This window comes from Abramis brama (genome assembly GCF_963993115.1).
Source record: "Abramis brama genome assembly, chromosome: 1".
NCBI lineage: Eukaryota > Metazoa > Chordata > Actinopteri > Cypriniformes > Leuciscidae > Abramis > Abramis brama.
Window position 1 is genome coordinate 61,683,389 of NC_139963.1, and position 26,176 is coordinate 61,709,564.

General features: G+C 40.9%; 2 protein-coding genes across 4 annotated transcripts in view; both read left to right on the plus strand.

Annotated features, from left to right (window-relative positions):
- Positions 1–19,130, plus strand: part of LOC311077986 (uncharacterized protein) — a 35,700-nt gene extending 16,570 nt beyond the window's left edge. Inside the window, exons 7-9 of one of the 3 annotated variants that reach the window (XM_084106631.1) lie at positions 4,945–4,992; positions 5,138–5,218; positions 5,330–6,101. In XM_084106631.1, coding sequence (XP_083962757.1) covers positions 4,945–4,992; positions 5,138–5,218; positions 5,330–5,385 — 185 coding nt within the window. In that variant the 3' untranslated portion in view covers positions 5,386–6,101. Of the gene's footprint in view, positions 1–4,944; positions 4,993–5,137; positions 5,219–5,329; positions 6,102–15,472; positions 15,937–18,780 lie in introns of those variants that run through there. The other 2 variants (XR_014605031.1, XM_084106632.1) reach the window with 2 other exon arrangements.
- A 3,096-nt stretch (positions 19,131–22,226) lies between these two features.
- The window catches only part of LOC311078154 (uncharacterized protein), a 73,698-nt gene continuing 69,748 nt past the window's right edge, over positions 22,227–26,176 (plus strand). Inside the window, exon 1 of the mRNA XM_084106851.1 lies at positions 22,227–22,453. Within this exon, the coding sequence (XP_083962977.1) occupies positions 22,393–22,453 (61 nt within the window). The 5' untranslated portion in view covers positions 22,227–22,392. The remainder of the gene's footprint in view (positions 22,454–26,176) is intronic.

Genomic DNA, 26,176 nt, shown 5'->3' on the forward strand with positions numbered 1-26,176 from the left:
GGACTTTTATGGTGTGTCCCAATTAGCGTACTTATGCATATTCTAGGACATGTTTAGCATAAACAGTGAGAGTAGTGTGTTCATATAACACTCCGGTTCTTTCACTCGATTCTCCCAGAAAGCGTCACATGAAGACGATATGTTGAGCTCATCCATGGAGCGCATTCACTGTAGATCCATGAAAAACACCAAACAGACATAAAATACTGCTCATCCACTCACAAAACTATCAAAAAACATACATGTAAAAGTGAACAAAACAAATATACAAAAAAAGAGAGAAACACAAAATAAGCCGTACACTCGTAATGCTCGGCAACAAGTTTAACATATAAAACTTCAGTTATTCAAGTCTGGGTGTTGTAGGGAACTTTTTCCTTCTTCAAAGCAGACCAGGAGACGTTGGGATCGCGTTCAAACAGAAGTTATTCTTTATTGAGAACTTCGCTGTACGTGGCTGCATCCGACAATCTAAAGTACATAACTTTACATGGTGTCTTATAGGCATTTTAGGAGGAGGGACTTTTGAAGGTGGAGACAAATTCAGACAAAGCATGTAAATGAGTATACAGGTTAAGGAACCCGCCCCACACTCCAGCATGTTACCAGTCTCAATCCAATCAGCATAACCATTCAAACGCTTATGTGCTAATCTAATCAGCCTAACGATTCAACGTCTGGAGCTGGGACTTTGGCTCCAAGAGCCATTAAAGACAATAGGTTAGAGTCTCTGTGATCTGACTCATTTAGAGAACAGGACTGGCAGGAATCTCTTGATATAATCATCATAACAGCTGCTAAACTTTCTCAGTTTATATTGGAATCTAAATTAAAACCTCAAATGCTAAAATCAGAATTCTTCACCATGAGGTTTATGTAAGGAAGCATATCTATTCACAAAGCATTTTATCTTACCACTAGGAGTACTCCTAAATCGCACTAAAAGATTTTAGCTAGGAGTTTTCTCTTAAAAGTTATTCACATCGCCTTTCAGACCTACTCTTAGTGAAGAAAAATGACAACTCCTAAACTAAGAGTGAGTCTTCGTTGCTATGGATGATGTCATTACTCATGCACGAGCTTGACTGAAGTGACCACCTTGATTGGCTGATGATTGTAACGCGGGGATGATTCCAAACACCTCCCCTACGATAATGAGTGACAGGTCTGAGAATGCGTGCGCTAGTGTAGTGTAGTGCGAAGGACGGAAGATGATGAATAACTGAATAAATAGCCTAAATGAATAAAGAGTAAGGCAAAACAAATAGCCTAGTAGCCTAATTAAACATATGGATTGATGCAATATCTTTGCAACATTATTGAATTAATCTGTCACTATATGCCTCTGCCTACGTTTGCAAAGAGAAGAACATTTTAATTTGATTCACAATGAAATGTTACAATTAGTTTACATGCAATGAGTAGCCTAGTTTTGGTTGTTGTTGGTGACGTTATTGCATCCCTAGTAATGCCTACAATGCAAAATTGTTCCCTCGCGATTGGAAGCTCCTGTTGCCGCCGCCGAATACGCATTTCAAAACATCGCGACGTGAAATGCCACAAAAAGCGGTTTGTGAAAAGGTCTTAGGAGTTAGGAGTCCTCTCGGCTTCTTTTAAGCTGTCCCAGGCTTAGGTGCTACTTTTAGGGCTAAAATGCTTCATGAATTACTCTTAGTCAAAAAAATTAGGAGTCCTAAAGTTACGAGTGACTTTTATTTTTAGGAGTTGCTCCTAAATTCGCCAGTTAGGAGCTACTTTTAGCCTTAAAATGCTTTGTGAATACGGCCCCTGAAATAGATTCTTAAAATATGTTATTCTTCAGTGTCTTATGACACCAATATGAAATAAACTGATTTAATAACCTTTTTAAAAAACTATATTTTTGTCCTTAAAGAAAAATAGTTATCTCTGCCTACATTTTGTTTCTGTCTGACCAGAGAAAGTTTGTCCTGCCATTCACCTCAACAGCTCAGATGAAACTGAAGAGAAAATGGCCGATTTCACCTATTTTTACTCTAATGCTCAATTCACCTTCTTATACTACGCCCTAAAAGTATGTACTCTTTTTGTGAGGAAAAAGTAGATACTTTTGAGTGTGTAGCAGAAGAGTAGACAAGCTTTGGGACAAACTATCACGTCATCTCCCAGATGACTAGCATCTTAGCCGTTAGGCTAGCTATAACCCACATAGCAACATTGTTTCGGCCCAGATCCGGCCCATGTCTGGCACATGTGGAAAGATGATCTGGACCACATGCAGTGTGGAATGACAGCCCTTGGGCGGACCGCTCCTGTTTGCCAGATCCGCTCCTGTTTGCCAGATCCGCTCCTGTTTGCAAAATAGTAATAACTGAAGCTGATAATGCTGTTTGTGGAGTTGTTTAATCCTCCTCTGCTGAGATCTTCACAGATTTAATGTCTTCTTTTCTCTTCAGTTGATTTCATCTAAGACTGTGTCTGAAGTAAGTTGTAGTTCTTGTGTTTCTGCTCGTCTCTTTTTTCTGTTCTCTTCTTTCCTTCAGTGATTCTGCTTGTTAACAGGCTTATTAAAGGGGTGGTTCGGGATTTTTGACATTGGACCTCATTTTTAAGTCAGCCTGGTTGTTATTCATCAGTGGAGACATTTTTTTTTTTTAAATTATCCAGTCCATATATTTGGATAGTTAGCCGATGCTAGGCTAGCGCGAGTCAATGGTATATGTTAGCCAGCCATTAAAAACCATTTTACCCACTCCACAGTGCACCAAACGCAAATCAATTATAACACTAGACCATCGATGTATATGTCCGTTGAGAGAATAATGTTAGAAATCAAACTTACCTTTCATCACATTGCATTAGTTATAATTTATTCCCTGTAATCATAAGCCTTGTCTACAGCAGCAGCGGAGTGATATTGATTACCTAGGCAACCGAGTGAGCCGGTCCACACATGACACAAGTGTATTTACCTGCCGCTGGCACACTGTGTTTACTTTTTGCCGCATTACTAACCGGAGCAAAGTAAAATTCCGCAGCTGCTGAGAAACTAGTTCCTTTGGGATCATTGAGATGAAAGGTAAGTTTGATTTCTAACATTATTCTCTCAACGGACATTTGCATCGATAGTCTAGTGTTATAATTGATTTGCGTTTGGTGCACTGTGGAGTGGGTAAAACGGTTTTTAATGGCTGGCTAACATATACCATTGACTCGCGCTAGCCTAGCATCGGCTAACTATCCAAATATAAGGACTGGATAATTTTTAAAAAAAAATGTCTCCACTGATGAATAACAACCAGGCTGACTTAAAAATGAGGTCCGATGTCAAAAATCCCGAACCACCCCTTTAAGGCTGAGGTGACTCCATATTTAATATACACAGGTTTTGTGGCTCAGATAAGGTCCAATTCTGGTTTATTTCTTTGCTCTTGGCTGACATGTGGCATTGCTATGGCCTGCTTGTGGCCCAGATCTGACAAACAGGAGCGGTCCGTCATTCCACGCTTCATGTGGTCCAGATCATCTTTACACATGTGCCAGACGTGGGCCGGATCTGGGCCGAAACAATGTTGCTATGTGGGTTATAGCTAGCCTAACGGCTAAGATGCTAACAGACTTTTTCAAAGACACTAAACCATTTCTGTAAATGAAATAATCAACAGAAGCGTATCAATTACATGTAAGAAAGTGTCAGGAACAGTTGTGTGTATTATTTGTGTAACTTTAGGGAATAAACTTGCCTGAAAGCCGTGAAAACAACAGTGAGACAGAGTTTTTGCAGCTTGTCAGTTGAGTTGCCCTGTTTCCATGGTAACTCCCTCCTCCTGTTTAAATGCTACTCAAATGTTCAGCGCGCGCGCCCATTAAAACATGTCAAAGTTATGTCGAATTTACATGAATATACATCTAGAATTAAAACATTAAAAATACTGATTAAGTGAATTATAAGAAAAAAATATAAAATGTCCTGAAACTATTATAGTAGGCTTAATGGAATGAGAATATGAAAGCAGTATAGGCCATAATACAATAGACTAAACGTGGTGTTGAAACAAAATGTGACCAAGTAGTGTATAAATATACATTGTTTCTATTTTGTATTAAAAATGTTCGTCGCCCCTTTAAGAAATCTCTCTCTTCTCGCGATACTATTCACTGGTTTTGGATGCGTGCGCGCGACCAGAGAAGCATTTTCACTGTACAGAAGAGCTCCATGTTGCTGTGTGTGCATCGATCTGATTCACTGCTTTACACTATCGTCTTTGTTGATGTATTTGGATCACACGTGTGACGAGTGAACCTCGTGGTGATTGGTAAAGGTATTCCAATTAGTTGTACCATATTTTGGTTTGTTTTGGAGTAGGCTAATAGATTTAAATCTGGCATATTGCGGTGCATTCCACTGTATTTCAGTGTGATTTACACATTTCATTCTGTATGACTTGTATTTTTGTGGATTTGGCATTTATCCACGGTCTAAACTTGTATTTGTGTGACATTTTATTCTACTGCATCTCCAATTTACTGTAAATGCGCTATGTGAACGGCAACGGCTCTTTATAGCAACGTGACATTAGCCTCATCCAAAATATTTCCATATTTTTTTCTTGTCAACGAGTGGATTCAGAGCCACCGCATCAGTAGCGCCGCCGGTCGCCATGTCTCAGTGTTTTTATGAAGAGGACACAACTGTGTACCTTTTGGACTGCGCATCAAGAACTGGATTAATCCGGTACTTCGGTACCACCGGTACTTAAGAAAAGCTGGTATCATAACGGTTTAATTTTTTTAGTACCGACTTGGTACCGAAGTACTGGGTCTTTTGACAACACTACATGCACTCATTGGGAGCTGAGCCCCGCTAAAATGAAAATCCTGTGTGAAGCTCGAGTATTATGTGATGATGATGTTGTGTATATGTGGCATTATGTGTTGAACTGAACTAACAGACGTGATCCACAGATCCAGGAGAAACTGAAGTCTGTGTGACTGCTGTATCATTATACAGAGGTACGACACGTTCATTTATACTGACAGCTTTATAACATTAAACTATCAGTCAATCTGTAAAAGCTTCATCAATAACTGTTGATAGTTGAATACCCTTGACTTCAGTCATGTACAGTTTCTCTTCTTCCTCTCATGTTTCCTGCAGTGATTGTGATTATTGTTGAGATCGCAGTGTTTGCTGCTCCTACTGTGATTCTTTTTCAGATCATCTGTGCAAGAAGAGCTGGTGAGTTTTGAGCCGCACACAATCTGATGATTCACACTCATCTGATCTGGAACAATCTGCAATCATGATAAAAACACATACGAGAGGTCAGTCAATGCTTTTATTTTGCAGGGAGGAAGGACTCGAAGCACCCAGAGGAAATAGAGATGCCGACAATATTAGAATAAAATACTGGCGAGTTTTGAGCAAATCTGCAACAATATTAGCAATAGCAAAAACTTACAGAGGATTGTTCATCGTTTTATTTTCTTCTCCGAAAACAGAGAAAAAACTATGGTGGAATAGTGACACCAAGTTTAGATTCAATTTTCTTGTGCTTCATATGTAAACTGCTTTAAATATAATATTAAATACAGTAATGGACAGACTCAGACTGTATAATCTCTCTCTGTTCTGTGTGATGGAGCTGATTTGGTGAATCTTGTATCTTTTCTGTTCATTCCTGTTTTTAGCATCTTTTTTTTATTTATTAATTTTGAATGATTAATGCTAATTTTCTTAATAAAACCTCTGCAATTGTGTTTAATATGTCTCCTTTCCTGAGATGTTTGTTACAAATTTGGTGATTCCCCCTCATGAGCTCGTAATGTATTGTAATATAGAATAGTAAGTGTGAGTATTAATGGGTCAAGTGTTGATGTAAAAGAAGCGTTTCAGTCGTTTCTTGAAAGTGGCTTAAGTCTCTGCAGTTTGAGAAAATGGGTTTGCTACTGAAATGCTACTCCTGAAATGCATATATCTTCAACAGTCGGACACTAGAAGACTGAAACCAGTGTCATCTTGACCTGCTAGATACACTGTTCACAGCAAAGTCTTTGTCTGTCATCCCGAGTCCTCCAGTCGGGAATGTGGAAAATAGGCATTCTTCATGTTTAACAGCTGTTTGCAAAAACACAGTCTGTGTCAAATCAGAATCATCTGTTTTTCATAGTGCCTGGTTTGTTAACTTTCACAATCCGTTTTTGTTTCATGTTTAATGCTCTGTCCACTTTGTCTTGTGTTATAATTATATACAGGCTGTGCTGATGAATAATGGTCCAAGCCATTAGATAAATCATCTTTAGGAAATGCAAAAGAGGAATCAATTTCGATGTTCGAGCCCTATCTGAAACCTTTCTCACTCTCTCTCTCTGCATGCGCGCGCTTCGGGTGCGAGTCCCGATCTTTGCCTCTTCTTCTGCGTTTAAAATTGTTTGAATATGTAAATTGGCAAGACAAAACATGTCCAAATTGTAAACTTTCACTCTATGATGGTTAAATTCAGCAGTTAATCCGCGAATCACATGCGTGCCGAACCGTGGGCCAGCTGGTCCGTACGGATCACGGATCAACTGCGATCCGTTGCACCCCTAATATATAGGCATTTCATCACCCCAAATTACATAGTAAAAATCTGAGCCTGTCCAAAAAGGTGTAGTGCTCTCTGCAATTGGGTCGGGTCATGTTCACACCTTAAACAAACCGTACCAGAGTTTGTTAGGATCCGGACCGAGACTACCTCTTCAGCCGGGTCTCAGTACGGTTGTTCGGTCCGCACCCGAGTGTGATTGCTGTATTCACACCTGCCCAAAAGATCCGCACCAAGGGGCGAAACGAACTTGAGTTCCGTTCAATCGAACCAAACAAGACAGGTGTGAATACACCCTTAATGATATTAAGAAGAGGATCTATGACCTCTGGAAGCATCTCTTTCAATAGGTCAACAGGTCTGCCCCAAAAACTTTTCCAATTGTCAATGAATTCTATATTATTTTGCGGACACCACTTAGACAGCCAGCCGTTGAGTGAGGACAATCTACTAAGTGTCTCATCACTCCTGCGAACAGGAAGGGGGCCCAGAGCAAATTACAGTGTCTGACATCGTACTGGTGAGTTCACACACCTCTATAACATTCATTTTAATTTGATGGCTGGTGTCTCTATTTTCACGTTCCGTGTAATAGAATCGCTAATACACCCTTAATGATATTAAGAAGAGGATTAGGGTTAGGAAAAAAAATTTTCAAGGCACTCAAATGAAGAGAAAACAAGGATCATGGAGCTGAACGGAGTTGGTTTGCTGGATGCAATACAAGTCATGCCTTTTGTTTTCTCTGTTTGCTATTTCAAAGCCCTGTCAGGGAAGCGTTGTGGGCAACGACTCAGAGGGTAAATGAGATGATGCAGTTTAACTTGATCCGATCATCGAGATCCAAACAATGGCTTGTGTAGATGATCAGGGTTGCCAGATGCCAGCAAGGTTTTCCAGCCCAAAACCTCATCAAAAAACGCGAGAATGCACAAAGAACCGCCCAATTTTTTTTTTTTTTTTTTCTCGTTTAAACACATTGAAATCATTAACAAGCTTTAAAATTACCCATTTTTCGACTTAGCCTATCCGATTTTAGAAACAATATTCAATCAAATGAACGCAAAAGTAGGCTACACTGACAGTCAGACTATTAATATACACTATAAGCTTATGTTACGGAAAATAATGTGATCAACTTAGGCTATCAATGAGTCTGTTTATTGTCAATAAAAGTCGCTTGGAAGCATTCAGTAACATAAAAACATTGAGTGGATATATGGACATAAAAAATAACCCAGTTTAACATTTCAATTATTTCAAATGGCAACATGAAACATGCATATAAGGGCTGGGAGAAAAAAATCGATTCACCTAGGTAGCCTATCACAATTTTTTTTTTTTTTTACGATTTTAAAATTGATTTTTTTATTTTTTTATTACAGAATATTAACGTTACAGATATTAATTCAAATTAAATTGCTTTATTTTTGCCCTTGCTTATAGATGAGGTTGACAGAAGCCACTTTCGTTTCAAAAACGTTTCAGGATGAAATGTGTCGTTATAGAGCTGCACAATTCATCTTTAAAAAACTGTGATCTCGATTCAAACACCCACGCGATCCTATTCCAGTTCGTCTGTCTATTAAACCTTTGACAAAATCATATCGCAAGTTCGCAACATTCAAATCTGTGTTGTCGCTGCCGCTGACCCAGAGAGAGAAAACCGTCATGAAACCGCAATATCAGTCAGCTAGCTAAGTTTGAAAACCCCGTGATCTAGTGTGTTGTTGTTTGAGGGGCGGGAAGGTAATCACTGAAGGTAGTGGGAGGAAGTGTAAGGTTAGGGGTCACGTAGTGTGTGTGTGTGTGTGTGTGAGTGTGAGTGAGTGAGACTGCTGCCTGCTGAACACTGGGTCGCAGGAAGAAGGATCTGAAGTGCCGGTGTTTCGGCAACAAAAACCCGCCGAACTGATCCGAAACCAGCCCAATTTTTATCCACCCGCCCAATCTGGCAACCCTGTAGATGATATAGTTACACAATGGACATGTCTCTTTTCAAATACAATATGAGTCCTGTTGTATTTTTATTCCGCTGTAACATATAAATCGTTCTCAGACATAATCATAATCTGTTGCAATTAAACATTGCCCTTACCTTTCAGATTAGGGATGTCTGATGTCGATTCAGGGTCCTCGGCGGAGCCTCTAACCAGATCAATCTTGAGTTTGAATGCACTGGGCGTTCGCTAGCATTAATATTTCATTAATAAATTCATGAAATAATAATAGGAAAAATTACTCTGAGACTTGTTTAACAAGTTTTACGAATCACCACAACATGACCTTGTTTTACTAAAAAGATTCAGAAAAATACAAAGACAAAAATTCTAAAGGCAAAAATAACACAAACACGTGAGTGTCTTCACCCGAATCGCGGACCCGAAAAAAAAACCTTACAAGGCTTTTTATACTAACTCTTTTTTGGGCCGCCTTCTATCTATGGGCTGTCATCTTAGTACAGTCAATTCCCTTATAAGGTAATGCTTGGGACTTATCCTAGTCCCTTCATTAACGTGAGCTTGTGAAAGCACATATTCAGATTATCTACAGATCTTATCACCCTTATCTTATGCAGCACACACACCAAAAGCTCTGTATGGAAAGTTCCCCTGTTCCAGCCCCTTTGACCTCTCTTCGGCTTCACACCTTTTCTGTCTGTGAAGCAAGAGATGCTCCAAGTTCTCTTCAAAAACACATGTGGTGTTAACACCCTTAAACATGTCATGTACCTATAGCTACACACATACACTCCCTTCCTATGACCCTAAAGTTCGCAGGCCAAGCTCAAACTAGGCTTTAGTTTGAGCTCACCCTGCAAATTTAACACATCCTCATTTGAACATTTTATTTCATTTTCAACCATAAAACTGTATGCAATGTCTTATTTTCTTATTTAATCTTTCAGCTTGTCTGATAATCTTTATTAACTGCTGTGCACGATGAATCAGTTCGTCTCGAGGGGGTTGAGTCTTAGTGGAAGACCTTCGCCAGCGTCTTTCTCTCCTTCTTCTCTGTCTTGAGAGCTCTCTTTGCATGGTTCCTCTGGAGGTGTTCAACAACAAGATCGTCCATAACAATCTCAACTTAGTCACATTAACATTTCTGTTTTCTGTTTCATCATCATTCGTTTCACTCAATGCATTCAACCATCCGTCTTCAACATGTTCAATTTCTGGGGAGTTTTCTGGAGAAGTATTTTCAGAAGAAGAAGAAGATTTATCAGAAAAATTCATAATCAATTGTTCTCCAACATTTATTATAGTCCTTAAGTTTCAGTTTTATTATATGCATTATACTATATTAAAATAGACAAATAATATAGTGTCTCTTCTTCAATTGGACATTCATTCTGTCATGGCAACTTGACAAATATGTTGTCAATATCATTAAAATTAAGGGACCGTTCGGTATTTATGGAAGGGGCCACCGGAGGAAAATAGGGGAGGGTCATGTCTTTTTATTCTATGTTGAGGGGAGGGTCATCCAACTTTTTTTAGTCTAGGGGGAGGGTCACCCAACTTTTATATTCATGAAAACAGCAACATTTCAAAGTGGCTTGTTTGGTGCTATTTTTTTCCATTTAGCTCCATGTTGATCTCGTGTTATCAGCCCCCCTTCGATATCAGATGGGTCTGACCCAACAAAAATCCAGTTTGGCACTGTTTGACAGTGCGCGCGCACTTCAGTTCGCTTAGAAAAAGTGCATCATGTCAGTAGCCTGGGAAAACCCAGACTACTTCCGGCGAATTTCAATTCTCTCTTCAGGATAGTCTGGAGAAGAGCCCATTCAAACTCATTACTGTGCCGCCGAAATCGCGGCACCAATCAGAAACGTTGGGGGAGGGATTTACATGATGACGACAGCGCAGCGACGCTGAAGGAGTTCTCACGCAGTGAAAAATACATTGCGGAGCAGAGAGGAGACTGACAACACGCTGGCAGACAGGACAGAGCAGGCTACTTTTCGGTTACGTTTGATATTAAACATATTAAACAAAGTCTCAGCTTTCAAATTTGTTAATTTTTTTAAAAGAAATTTAAACAATAAATACCGTTTTGTTGCTCTTTAATGTGCCGTGACAGATCGCTGTAGAGCATCAGTTAAAGCTGTTCTTGTGAACCGATCATCTCTTCCTTCTAGTTAATTTATAGCCTCAAATAAACATGAACAAACATAAGAAGGAATGTTGTTTTAACCACGGAAAGGCGTCAGTACACTCCGTTTTTCAAGTTCAAATCCTCCTATGTTAATCTACTCTCCTAACTGCTTTGTCGGACAAAATGGCGGATGGCGAAGTATGATTGGTCAGATCACCTGTCAATCAAGCTGAGCTACGTCGGTTGGTGACGCCCCTTTGGAAATGATTCGTCTACATAGCTTCCCCAGACCCTTCACTCAGTTTCAACTGAGAAGGGTCTGGTTTTTTAACCAGGCTATCATGTCAGAACAGAATGCCAAAGAAATGTTTACCCGGCAAAGCTTTAAAGCACGAGCAAATAATGAACTTTTGTGATTGTGAATAAGTGCACAGTGTCCTGTGAGTGTAACTCTACCACTGCATTAACATGTGTGATGTGAATGTACGTCGAGTTTTACAGTATTGGGACTGAGGCGCCAGAACTGCAGCTGATAGAATGTGCGCTGTAGCGCGATACTACCATATTTTAGTTTCCATTCTTATTGTGTTTCCACAATAATGTTAGTGAGTAAATCTACTGAAATTGCCACCATAACAGTGGAGTGTGATGTGTAAGATGTAGGGCTGCCACATCTTTAAATTACTATTAGTATTATTTAAGTTAACATAATAAAATACGTAGACCTACACCACAAAAACTAGTTGAGGATAAATTCGTTAAAATTGGGCGATTCCAGTGTTATGGACGTCAAATTTGCAGTCAAAACTTGAAATATAAATTCTCAGAAAATGCATTTAATACCAATATTTTGAAACGTCTGAAAGGAGTCAAGACATTAGAAAAATATCAGTCTACACATGCGTTTTATATTTAATATGAGGGAAATACACGTGACGTGACACAAAAAATCTTTTAACTTTTAGGTGGCAAAATATTTTTTAGTAATTCTATAAATTACACTGTGCAAACCAAAAGATATATACCCACCGGATGAATAAAGATCGGCCTCCACAGAACATAAAATATTATTTTTATTTTATTTTTCGTGTTCGCATTTATGTGAAAAAAAAAAACAACAAAAAAAACAATGTTACGGGCGTGACAGTTCTCCATTATGGACATGACTGCTCTGAAAGCGACTTTAAAAATTTCACAGAGACCTCAAACAGAAAGCACAAAGCCTTTCTTGAAAGTGAATTTCGTTTTTTTATTAATTGTATCTTAATTTTAATCAATGTTTCATCTGGATTTAATAAATAAGAAGTAAATATAGTAGAAAATAGATAATCATGACACGGAGGCGCGGGCGAGTGAACGGACTCTTGTCTCATAAATGAACCGAAACTCAGCGTAAGGTATGCTACTTGCCTCACAGACCTGAGAAATATATAGAAAGCTTGAAATGTCTACTTTTAAACAGAACAATTCAAAACAAAGGAAAACAGACTTTCTGCTGAAATGTGCATCTCTCATGGCGCGTTCTGAGAAGATCGCGACGTATCGTCAACTTCATCTTTGCAGTCGACACAGAAAACACTTGTTTATTAATTAAAATGTCTCCTTGCTATATTTGACATTAATAATCATTACTTTTGCCGGTTCTTTGTGACAGCTTTTAGATGCTTTGTTGGCAGCGCCACATGTTGATCGAGTCACACCGCATCAGCACCGAAAACATGATTTTTTTCAAATCTAAAATCAAAAATCGTGATACGAACCGAATCGTAGGTTTGGTCTATCGTTACAGCCCTAGTAAGATGAGAAAGCAAGAGTTTATGGTTTAAAAAAAACAAAACAATGGCTATCTGAACATCTTTGCCAAGCGCAAACCAGTACAGAAGTAGGCTAATCAATAAATTATCGGGGAGGGTCATGCCTTTTTTCACAATCATTTTGGAGGGTCATAGAAAAATTTATTGCTGGCGAAGGGAGGGTCATGTCTTTTTTGACAACAGATCTCAAAACTCCTCCGGTGGCCCCTTAAATAAAAAACGAACAGTCCCTAAGATAAATTAATAGTCTATAATAGTATTTTGGAGGTCACAGTTTTTGCAAACATATTATATTGGGCTTTATTAAACTTTATGAAACAATGATGAACTTGTATGCAAATTTTTACTACAAGTCAATTTATTGAGCAATTTTCAGTCTTTAAACTGAGATCTTAAAGGATTTGTTATCCTGTGTCTCCCTCTATTGGACAACATTAGTATTATAGCCTTCATCTCTGAATCACATCGATTTAAATGGCTGATTTTTATTTTTAATGTTTACACATTGTTTAATGAGTATTTTATTACTGATAATATACCCACATAATATACCATAAATGTATCATTACATACTGTCCTGTTTGTGAACTGAGCAGTGTGAACAATATTAGACAATATTAGATATATAAGATAGTAAGATAGTATAAGACATCGTTAATATAGTCCAAGTGACTACAGTGGCTCAATCTTAAGTTTATAAAGCAACGAGAATACTTTTTGTGCGCAAAAACAAACAAAAATAACGACTTTATTCCACTTTTCATTTCCTTCTCTCTGGGCCTTGGGTCTTTTCACGTAGTGTTTAAGCGCAGTGCGTCTGTGTTGTACGTCACACGTAGGCTCACTAATGGGCGACGCTGGTCATGTGTGTGATACATGGTGACGAAAAAAGTATTCTTGTCGCTTTATAAACTTAAGATTGAGCCACTGTAGTCACTTGGACTATATTAACGATGTCTTTAATACATTTTCTGGGCCAGCAAGTTATAGTGTCTTAGAAGCCTATGGAGAAGTGATCCAGCACTCAGATTTAATCAAAAATATCTTAATTTGTGTTCCGAAGATGAGCGAAGGTCTTATGGGGTTGGAACAACATGAGGGTGAGTAATTACTGACAGAATTTTCATTTTTGGGTGAACTAACCCTTTAAGTGTAAAATACCGAACTTGTCCTTTAAGAAGGCTGGATACATCGATTGGATCTTCTCCATCAGCACCAGTATAGGACAACCAGTATTTTAATGATGTGCTGAGTGATGTCACTGCAGCTGTCCTCCTGCATACAGTTTAGAAAAAGAAAAAATATAATTATTTTGAGAAACAAAAATATAAAGTGACTTCATTATCATAACAGAATGAACACATACATAATCGAAACCATAGGGTCTTTTTTAGTATGTTAACCCTTTGATGCGTACGATTAAACCGGTGTGATTATATAGTGCATTTCAGGCATTTAAATACACCTAAGTATAGTTACCACACACATTGTGTAGGTAACTATAAAGTTTACTCTCTTTTTTTCTCCCACTTCACCGTATTCAGTAAGAAAATTCTAACTTTTCCATACAACAGTCAACGGTAACTTATAACGTTAACTTAACGTAACGTTAGGCCTACTTCAGCAGGAAAGCGGTTAACGTTAATTTTAAGGCCTAATCATGTTAGCAAGCTACTAGCAGTTACAACGTATCCAATCAGTTTGAAATTTTTACACGAAAAACAGTGTTTTATCTATAAAACTATTGAAAACTTTTCCGATTAAATATACGTTAACTAATGTAACTTAGGAAGTGAAATGTAGGGTTATAACGTTAATGTACTGTGGATAACCCAGACGCGTTACACTAATATGAGGTCATGTTATAAGATGAGCATTAATGTTTATTGAGTCACGTAAACAAGAATCATCAATCAAAATCCACACAGACCCATGTTTTATTAAATGTAAAACAGAAAGACAAACTTACCTCAAACACGACAAAAAGCAGCCACGCAGCAGCTCTCCAATCCGTCTGACTCAAAGTGCGCAGTTAGACTGTCTTGTCCAAACACGCATGTGCGGATTCAAACGCGCTATACTTTTCGATTAAAATTTACTTAAAATTACTATGTTTATGTGAAGTGACTATAAAATGTTTAAATATTACAAGCAAATATATAATAAGATTTACTCTTTCCAACCAGTTAATTTATTACATGAATTAAATGTGTAGATATTTAAAATTTTACTTAGAAAATTCTAGTTCTCATTGAATTTTAATTTTATAGTAAAAATTATGATGGTTAATTTAATATATAGGCCTATTACTATACCAAAAAGTTAGTTTTTACAGTGCAGGAATGCTCAGCAAGCTTTCATCAAGTAACTTCAAAAGTACGTTTTTAATTCAAACTACTGGCGGCGGTGTTTTACGACATGAAAGTGTTTACGCTTCTAAAAATCAATCACTTTAATTCCCAATTCTACCCCATTCTGTACCTAAGCAACTCTTCATGAGTTAAGGGTCATCACATACAGTATTAATGCATATCAGACTTACGTGACTCTCTCCAAACCTCAAAACCTAACCACATTACACGTTACTAACATCCTCTTTTGCTAACACTAAATATATCTTTGTTACTAAGAAGCGTCAGGAAAGCTACAGAATATCATAAATCTTGCATATTAAATCTCCTGAGGTAAGCATACTATCTATACAAACTTCTGTTTGTGGTGGCAGTTTCCCTTACTTATTTATTTCCTAGCCAACCCAGCTTTTTCATTCGGCCTATCGAGGCTAACTCACTAATAACTCACTAACTCAAGCTGTCTTCTCCTCACCACGGCCTAATGTGCCGGTCTTTCACGGCTTACTTGGCATTACTCACAACACTCTAGGCAACTGCCTAACGGTTAGCTCTGTTTAAAGATTATTACACCTATGTCAATGTCTGTATTTTTATAATCTATAATATATAATCTATTTTCTTTGCCTAAACATCTTAGGATCTTCATACAGGGAATCCTCCAACTGGTAGGCTTCATCTTCAGGCGGGAACTGAGAGTGTCTTCTTGTTGATTTCATCTAAGGCTGTGTCTGAAGTCAGTTGTAGTTCTTGTGTTTTTCTTTTCTTCATGTGGTGGGACATACCGAGTTTCGTTTTCAATTAATTTAATGCTCGTGGGTAATGTAGTGTCCAATTATATTCCATGAGGGAGCGTATAAAAAGGGATTCGAATGCACTGTTTGTGTGTGTGTGTGGTCACCGCCTGTGCGTCATTGCCGCCCATTCCGGTTTGTTTCATCCCGTCCGCTTTGAGGTATGCGTTGTCAGGGCCGGCGCGTCCATATAGGCGAACTAGGCAATTGCCTAGAGCGGCATTTTTGTAAGGGCGGCAAAATGTGAGCCAACTGGGAAAGAACAATTCACAAAATAGGCTATATGATTTGTCACCTGACAATGAACGGATCGTTCATGAATCGAGACTTTTGAAGGAGAAAGCACACCAACAACAGAGGGGTTCGTTGTTAAAATATATTGATCCAGGGAGTATTTGCAAGGATGACACGCCGTCAAGTCCACCACAGAACCAAGAGACCGCTAGCACAGCTTACCGGAATTTCTATTTAAAAAAAAATGTTGCACACCTGGCATCCCTCTCGAAAGGGTTCTCATTCACGCTTGAATATGTTTAACATTATAAAATCTGGTGAAATACAATAGGCCTACTCTTTTTTTTTTTTTTTTTTTTTTTTACCTATAGCCATTTTAATAGGATGGACAGTTGAAGGAACCCAAACTAATATATTTGCTTCCTCTTGGCCTACTAAAGTGTTCATACAACGGGAGTATTCTCTGGCTAGAGCAGGACAGCGGAGTGTGTGTGGACAGCCTGAGCTTGTGTTTTGGGTTAAGCTGCGTTGCTTTGACATTGTGGAAAATAGAATAACAGAAACAAAATGTATTAGCCTTTTTACCCGTTATTATCAATCTAAATTAATCTCGTTTTTAATTTAACTTAATTTCGTTTTTCTTTATTTAAATTTCGTTTTTCTTTATTTAAATTTCGTTTTTTCTTTATTTAAATTTCGTTTTTCAAATTTCGTTTTTTCTTTATTTAAATTTCGCTTTTTCTTTATTTAAAGGCACAATATGTATTTTTTTTGCTTTAAAAATAGCAAAAATCACTATATCTATGTTACATATTTTTTTTAGTTGTGTACTTACATTATCCCGACTGTTTCCAACAACTTTCAAACCAGGAGAAATTTTAATTTAATTCGAAGACACGGCACGTTTCTTTATTTCCGTTTTGTCGCAGTCAATGGCGTCATATCCGCGTTGTCCCTGGTTTCCGCTTGTACTGCCATGGTAACCAGAGCTATGAACCAGAGCCCTCTGATAGTAACCAAGACGACAGACGTGGACCACTGTAGTTCGCAATGTCTATCTGCACGCTGTTGTTGTTTCGTTCAAACATTATGGACCATGGCAAGCAGACTTTGGATAAAAAAGGAGAACTAAACTGAGAATCAATATCAGCGCTGTGTTTTCGAGATGCCGAGAGCTCCCACAGACAGTATATAAACGAGAGCTCCACGTCCGAGACTTCGACCGCTCCTACATGTACTTTATTAAACAGGTGAGCAGATTTACATAAAACTAATCAATGTTATATAGTTCAACAATGATAAAATGTCAGAATATGATCTGTATGTTATTCTAATGTTGATCTAGTTTACTGCTAGTCTCATACAGACAAACTAACACATACATTTCAACACATTCAAATGCAGTTTAGTGTGATGGTGTAATGTTAGACCAGGTGAAACAGCGCTGCGTTACCTCACAAGTTTAATTTGTCTAATAAACTGACCTGTGAGTAGTGATTCTGCGTGTAGTTCGGTAGAATGAAATGTCCATATTCCTTTTATATCCGTGGGACTCGCGTCGCGTTTGGAGCTGATAGCTGTCTCTTAGCAATCCCGAACTGCTTCATATCACAGTCATGATAAAAACATCGATGTATTCAGTCATCCATAAACATTATTAGATCGGTCGGCTTGACGTTGACGACAAGATCCATAATTCTTAGCAAATGTTGCGTCATCAAACTACGCCTTTGATATTGTAAATATGTTAGCGACCCCTAGTGGAGAAAAAATTCCATAGTGTACATTTAAATTTCGTTTTTCTTTATTTAAATTTCGTTTTTTCTTTATTTAAATTTTGTTTTTCTTTATTTAAATCTACCCTTTACTGTGTCAGTAATTTTTTAGTCAGAAAAATATTAGACTACCTTAAAAGTAGCCTTGCTTAAGTTAACAGACCTGTGTGTGTGCGTTTAATAAATAAGCAAATAAGCCCTGCCCGCGTGAGGCGCGCCGCTTCCCGCTCGCGCTGTTCTATATAGGCTAGGCTACTAAAAGTTTATAAATTCTGAACTTGTCGCGTCTCGCGTGTCCATCTATAATGCACCAAATGCGACACTGCACTCCCTTGTGAAGTCGATTGGATGAACGGTTCTCGAAATAATCAAAATGCAAACAGACAGACATATAGAGATTCCTGCCTTTATTAGAGAGAAGAATATGTTCAGCCCCCTCTCCCTGAAGCTTCATATATTCGATGTTCATTACTACCGAAGCTTCGAAGCTCAAAAAATGGTATTCGGACCAGCCCTAGGGGCTGCACAATTGTTTTTCGCCTAGAGCGGCAGAAGTGCACACGCCGGCCCTGTGCGTTGTTTGGTTAACTAGTTAGCACATAGATTTGACTTTATGTAACAGTCATTTGGTTTATAGCATTATGGTGGATGGTTTGTTGCTGGGGTTGTTGGCGGCGGCTATTCATACGCCCCTCCTGCATTCCCGTGCTTCTGTTGGCATGGCGATAGTCTTCTGTGTGCGGGACTTGGACTTGCGACCCGCTATGAAATAAAGGTACGTGTAACTACCGCTACTGCGCAACGTTCATTCATAGTTATGTTGGGAGTAATTTTCTGTTTAAATTCTAACAGGAATAATCTGTTCTCGGGTACCGTGTGTTCAGTGAGGCCTGTGGGGCGACACTATTTGATGCTGCTGCTTTGTCGATCCTGGTTGCTTTTTGTACATTTACTTTATTGTTCTTCAGTGCCATTGCTGTATCTCTTTTGTTTGTTTCGTCTAGCCTGATTTCTCCTGTGACGAACTCGCTCGTCAGCGCGTGTGCGCTCGGTTCATGTGTATTGTGACACCTGTTTTCCAGCATATATTGTTATTTGCTTTGTTTATTTGGAGACCATTTTGTTAATTTTGTATCTCGTTATAGGAGCCGAGGCTTCAGGGCCAGCCGCTCATAGGCCCTCGTGTGTGGTGGTGGGATTCTGTCACGGAGTGCTGTGTGTTCATGCTTGACCTTGTTGGTGTGTGTGTGTGTTGTGGTGAGACCTGTGCACAGGGTGGTATAGGAGTCTTGTGCTCATTAAACTAGTTTACCTGCCATTGGTAAGCCTCGGCCTCCTCTTCATGTTTGAAAAGGCCTCCTTTTCATGTTTGAAAAGGCCTCCTTTTCAAACATTATGTTTCTTTAATGTTTGTATGTGTAACCTGCTCCTTCAGTCTTTTAATGTTTTAAGATTACTGCTACATGATTGAAATAAAATTTTGTATCTTTTGGTATCCACGTCTCAGGCCCTCCTTTCGATAACCACGTTCCTGTGTGTCCTTTGTAGGTTCAATTCATTAATATTTATATTTCCCTGTTTAACAGGGTGGCGTAGTCAGCTATATCGTATAGAGGTTGCTTGCTCTCAAGAAACTCTCAAGAAAGAAGAGGAACAGTTTTCTGAATGTGTGAATTCACACCCATCCGCCTAAACTGGGTTCAGAGATGATCACAGTTGTGTGTGGGTTAAACCAGTGCAGTCAAACTAACTGAGTTCTCACAGCCAGTGATGAAATGCTTCTGAAAACACTAGAGCTCAAAGCCACAACACAAAGAGACTGTCACGCGTGTGTAGAAACACACATGAAGATGAAGATGAATATTTAATTAAATCAACAGGTAATCCAAACAGGAACAGAGTAACATGCAACACACCCACTAAAGACGACACCGGACACTGACTGAACCAGAACTGAACACAAATACAGGTGATGATGATGATGATGAGTGTAAAGCTGAAAATCATTAGTGTCCATGACAACAAAAGAGTGATTAAGGCAGACGATGATGAAACACAACGAGTCCAAACAAACCTGACTGTGATCGACACAAAAGACAACCATTACTGCAGACAGCAAGTTCAGTCCGACTACGGCATGATTGTTCTCGGTGTGACTCAAGAAATATGTCAAGACCTGTTTCATTACAAAAGGAAAAAATAAAAAGATATTATCTTATTATATTATATAATGATATTATCATTATATTTTTACAAGGAAGAAATATCAAGTATCTTCAGAGCATGGTGCCGATGACACAAACTGACTCTCATAATGACACACCAAGGTATTCATAAAATATAGCCAACACTGACTCGTTGGAAAAACGTTCCAGTGGCAACATTAGAGGCATTGTGACTAGAGGCAGTAAAACAGCAAGCACTTTTAATCGTTTTCACACACATTTATGATAACTTATTAAAGCAGGGCTCAGTAGTTTCGGGATTTCTTTGCTGTATTCTCGCTTTTTGCTCGCAGGTTTCTCTCTAGAGCTCCCCCCACAGCTTCGGAATAGATATTTGACAACACTGTTGTAAAAACTCTTTGGCGATTCTCAGACACCAGAGGCTAGTAGATCAACGACATCAAAGCAGATGGGACATTCTTTAAAACGTCTTCTTCATTCGGATTCGAACAGCGTGAGGGAGCGCAATAATGACAGCATTTTAGCAGATTTCTTTTGGCCGTAAGGCAATTGTTTACATCGCGAGACCTGATATCACGCGATACTTCCTGACGCGGCGGCCGGCGGCCCGCCGGCTCAAAGTTGCAAGTGCGGATTTTCCGCTCACGGGCACCAGGGGGGTGCGAAACGACCACCATTCAACCCGAAATAAGTAATATAACCATTCCAATGACTCCGAAGCTGTTCAGTTAAGGTAAAAAAAGTTACTTAGTTCACCTTTAAGCTTGCTCAGTAGCTCAGCTGGAAGACCTTGGGTTCGAATGCTGTGAAAGACGAGTCATGATATAAGAGCTCAAAGTTCATAAATAATCTTAAATACCATGGCTACGATTACGTTTCCATGTCGCATTAGCTTTTGTTAACACTATCTGGTAGGTTTAGGGTATAGTGTAGGTGTACGTTATTTTAAAACGTGATGGTTAAAGGGGGGGTGAAATGCTCATTTTCACTCAATCTCCTGTTAATCTTGAGTACCTATAGAGTAGTATTGCATCCTTCATATCTCCAAAAAGTCTTTAGTTTTATTATATTTATAAAAGAAAGATAGGCTTTACTGAGTCTTTCCGGAAAAAAACGAGCGGCTGGAGGCGTGCCGTGTGGGCGGAGCTAAAGCTGTGTGCTAACGCGCTGAGCTAACAACACACAGAGACATTTGAAGCAGTTTTACTCACCGCCCGGTTCCAACGCACAGCCGTGAACCTTTATCATTGTGACTGCTCGATCCTTAAGCATTAGACGATCTGCAAATCCGTCGATCTGGGCTTTGTTTATAAAACAATCATCGTCGAAATGCAGTAAACAAACAGTCTTGCACAACTCCGTTGATGCTCAGAAAAAACAAACTCCATCCGTTGGTCCCTTAACGCTGGGTTCTTTGGGAATCTGTGCAGGGTTGTCTTGCCCTGGCAACCAAAAACCCACTTCTTTGGTGACATTGACTTCCCAAAAGCCGAGCAGAGTGCTTTGATGAGGTACTGCTTTTGCTCTCTTCTCTCTCTGGTCTACGAGTGCGCGCGCCCGTGACCTTCCGTGAGAAGTGCCCTTAGGACCCATATAAGGAAATTCCGCCACATCTGACGTCACACATGCCCATACTTGAAAAAAACTTTCCGAAACTTGTGACAAACCGGAAGGAGTATTTTTGGAACAAAAATACTCCTTCAAACTTACAACTTAATTTTTGAAACTTTGTCCATGTTTAGCATGGGAATCCAACTCTTTAACAGTGTAAAAAACTCACCCCCCCTTTAATCTTTTAGCGCCACTCACCGGACATTTCAACTGCAACAGGGACAAACTTCGACGTAATAAAACGTTGCCATATTCAGGTTCATCTGTTCCAGAAAAAAGACTAAACGCGCTTTTTAGCGCCACTCACTGGACATTTCACTTTGAAACTGTTGTGAAACGTGCACAATGCAATGTATTTTACCGTCTTGCAAAAATGTTGCCAGAGTAAAGCAGAACATTACAATCCATGTGTAGAAACTCTTCCTGAAGACATTTAATATCTGCTTTACAGACGCTCATGAAGTTTGTGCAAATACTTTCTGTTTCACCAAACTGGAGCTGACGTTAATCATTTCAAAATACCTTAAAAACTGTTTTAGAATTCATTTTCTACAAGTTAGTCATGGATAGTGGAAACCTTTTTAGTAGCAAACTAATTTTATTACTAATAATGCAATTATTTTATTTCTGGATTTTAATGCCATGCGGGAAACTGCTAAAATAAAGAAGTGAGACTAACAGTCATTCTCTTGTGTGCAAAAGTAGCCAATAAACTGTTCAGAGCAGATGTGTGTTGAGACAGTGTGTTCACAGTATACAGTATGCACTTCTCACACGTTTCACACACACTTAAAGCAACACTTCACTGTGGCGTTGTGTCACTAAACAGCAACTCTAGCAGGATTTCAACACTCATTTGATCAGAACAGAGGAAGTTACCAGCCAGAGGAGGAGCGGATGATGTTTAAAGGAAGAGCTGTAACTATATATAATGAAGAGAAAGACTGACAGAAACACAAAATGGCTGATAAGTGTGATCTGTGTCTGCTGGGACTGATCATTCTCTCTTCACTTCTCACAGGTAAAGAAATCTGTATTTTCTCTAAAGACGTTTGCTTTACTGTTTTCCACCTCCTCTTTCCACCACAATGACCATTTGTAGTTCCTAAAGGCACAGAGGGGCTGATAGTGATCACTGTAGGCCAAGATGTGTGTACATCAGGGTTCGATGAATTGTCACACATTTAGTACCATGGGGGAAGTTGTAATTATCTGATTGGTCAGTTTGAACGTCTCACATTTGGGTTTTAGTCACATGGTCAGGGAAAGGATAAAAGAAGATTGAAACTGTTGCTCTGTCTCTTTTATTCTCTGGGTCCCTTTCTTGGGGCTCTCTCTCTCTCTCTCTCTCTCTCTGTGGTAACATTTTACATATATGCTGGTACAAGTAATGGTATAAGTTATTATCATCTCATACATCTATTTTGTAACTATTTTAAGTATAATTTTAACCATGTTGTCAATAAACCCTTTCAATTACAAATAATGTGCTAACTAGTTTTGATTTGGTACTGACTTGATATATAGTATAATAGTGCTATCTATTGCAATACAATATCGTCACTCTCTATAGCAACGCTCTACCACATATTAATCTATTGTAACTGCGCTTATTTCCGTCGTTGGTATAAGTGGCAGTGGGTAGAATAGACAAGAAATGTACAGTTCTCTTACGAGAGGTTCTCTCGTATTGCGTAAGTTGCTTACGCATCGGGAAAGTCTTCTTTCTTCGAGATCTGAAGCCAAAAATTATCCTTAATTTTGTATTCATTGTCAACGCAGTGCGGCAGCCGGCAGACCATGGCAGGCTGTATAAGCGTGCTCATTGGCTGCTCAGCGGCAACTGCTTAAGCCTACCAGTGAGCCCTGTGTGACGCTTCGCGCCCTCCACACCCCTCTAACCGTCAAGATGGGTGTGGCCAGTGTGTATATAAGGAGGGCTCACAGGCTGAAATATCTGATTTTCTAGTCTTCAGCGAAGCTCTACGCATCGCTGGATCTTGAGAGCCACCGCCGTTGAAACCAGCGACCTTAGGACAGTGCCTGAGGAAGCCGGCCGCCTTCGCCGCCTTCAGCCATCCGTGCCTGCTACGCTATCCGGCGACATATCCTTTTATTACTGCTGTGTGTGTTCGCCCTGCGACACACAGTTTCTCTCACTGTTCTAAAAGAGCACGAGGCGTTTTTGTCAAAATGCCTCGTTTTTCCTGCGGCTCGTGCTGTGCCCCGCCCAGCAACGGAGACCGCCACCTCATCTGCGCTCTCTGCCTGGGCCGCGAGCACGCCACCACCGCACTCTCTACGGGCGGCTGCCCCGAGTGCGAAGAACTTTCAATGTCGACCCTGCGGGCTCGACTTGAAGTTTTCAACCAAGCTGTCGCTCCGCCTGTCCCTGCCGGGCCGCGCAAGAAGAAGCGCTGCTCGCAGAGACCACCGGAGACTGATGTGACTGAGGAGCTCGCCGGAACCTCTCCCTCGAGCTTCTCCCTCCCGGCCGCTCAACCGCCGGCTCTCGCCCGCGCCGCCGCGTCAGGGTATGAGGCGAATGAGATAGACACCCTCCCTCTGTTCGAGCCGCGCAACCTGCGCCGCTCACAAGGGATGGCAGAAGCGGACGGTCTTGGAGCTCTCTTTACGTTACAAGAAAGCTACTCCGTCCTCGCGCGTCACTCACCGGCGAAAAGGAGAACAGAGTGTTTTCGTCCCGCCGTGGCCGGACCTACCTCCATTTCTCACACATTTCTCAGTCCCCTCTTAAGTTCAGGCGACTGGAATTGTTCATATCGCAGTATACGAGCCTGTTATAAATACACGCACGCCTGCAAGTAAACGCCGTCACAAGACATGATGACGCTCTCTTATATGCTCGCTGTAACCGAAAGCTAATGTATTCTCCCCTGTGGTTGGCTTTTGCGCCAGAGACCCGTGTTCGATCCCGGCTCTCGCGGCAGTTAAAAATTTATGCTGTTCGCTTCTCCAAGCTTGCGGCCAGCTTTTCTTACATACAGAAAGCGAACCCGCTCTCCCCCTTGTTGGGCCGCGCAGATTGCGCCGTTCACAAGGGATGACAGAGTGGACGGTCACGAGCAACGTTCACCGCGCGCGCCTCACTCACCGGCGAAAAGAGGAGAGAGAATGTTTTAGTCCCGCTGTAGCCGGACAAACCGCCAATTCTCACACATTTCTCAGTCCCCTCTTAAGTTCAGGCGGCTGGAAATATTACTATTGCAGTAAACGAGCCTGTTTTAATACACGCACGCCTGCAAACAAACATGAGGTCGCTCTCTTATATGCTCGTGCTAACCGAAAGGTAATGTGTTCTCCCCTGTGGTTCAGTGGCAAAATCATAGGTTTCACACGGTCAACTGGACCAAGAGCTCATTAGTCAGTCAACCTCTTTTCTGGGTTTGGATCTGGACACTGTGGCAATGACGGCCCGCCTGTCGACTCGGCGCGCGCGCTGCATTCGACTCCTGGCCGCGTCCTTCCAGCCGGGCAGCACCGCACCTCTCAAGACATTTCAGAGGATCCTGGGTTGTATGGCTTCAGCTGCAGCAGTGCTTCAGCTGGGTCTATCGCGTATCGAGCCTGGGCTTCTGGCGGCATTCGAATCAGAGTGACTCAGAGCTGCGTTTCAGCACTGAAGCCCTGGTTAGCGGCCGACTGGTACCAGTGGGGAGTGACAATGGGAGCCATCTCACACCGCAAAGTTATCTCGACGGACGCTTCCACCTCAGGTTGGGGCTCTCTTTTCGAGGGCAAACCGGTCTTTGGCCTGTGGTCAGACCAGGAGAAATGCCTCCACATAAACTGTTTGGAGATGACAGCGGTCGAGAACGCGCTCAAGCGTTTTCTCCCATTCATACGGGATCACCATGTGCTAGTCCGCTCGGACAACATGTCCGTGGTGTCCTATGTGAACCGACAGGGCGGTGTCAGGTCCAGGAACCTGTACAAACTGACAGAACGCCTTCTCGTGTGGGCTCACCGCTCGTTGCGCTCGCTGAGAGCCGCGCACATGCCGGGCCACCTGAATGTCGGCCCAGACAGACTGTCCAGAGACAACATTCCCCCGGGAGAATGGTCCCTGCACCCTCAGACAGTCCAGTTCCTCTGGCGCCTATTCGGCAGAGCGGAGGTCGACCTCTTTGCGTCGAAAGACAACGCTCATTGCCCGAAATTTTTCTCAAAAAGCGTGGACACGCTGTCCCAAATCTGGCCCAGCCTCCCGCTGTACGCTTTCCCTCCGATCTCCCTGTTACCACAGGTCATCACTAGGATCAGGGAAACGCACCACCCAGTGCTTCTTATAGCCCCGTGTTGGGAGAACCAAATCTGGTACCCAGAGCTAGTGAGGCTGTCGCACTCACCCCCATGGCCGATCCCGGTGAGGAAGGATCTCCTCTCTCAAGCCGGTGGATCGATCTGGCATCCCCATCCGGAACGATGGTCTCTGCATGCATGGGTAATCAACGGATACCCGTTGACCTGCCAGAAGGGGTCATGGACACGATCACGCAGTCTAGAGCCCCCTCCACGAGGCGGCTCTATGCGCCTAAATGGTCTGTGTTCTTTAAATGGTGCGCTTCTAAGAGCTTGGATCCACGTACATGTGGGGTTCCGCGAGTGCTCTCCTTCCTACAGGAGCTGTTGGATAAGGGCAGGTCCCCTTCCACGCTCAAAGTATATGTGGCGGCTATTGCAGCGTTCGCTGAGACGACGCGCAGCCGAGCAATAGGAAGGA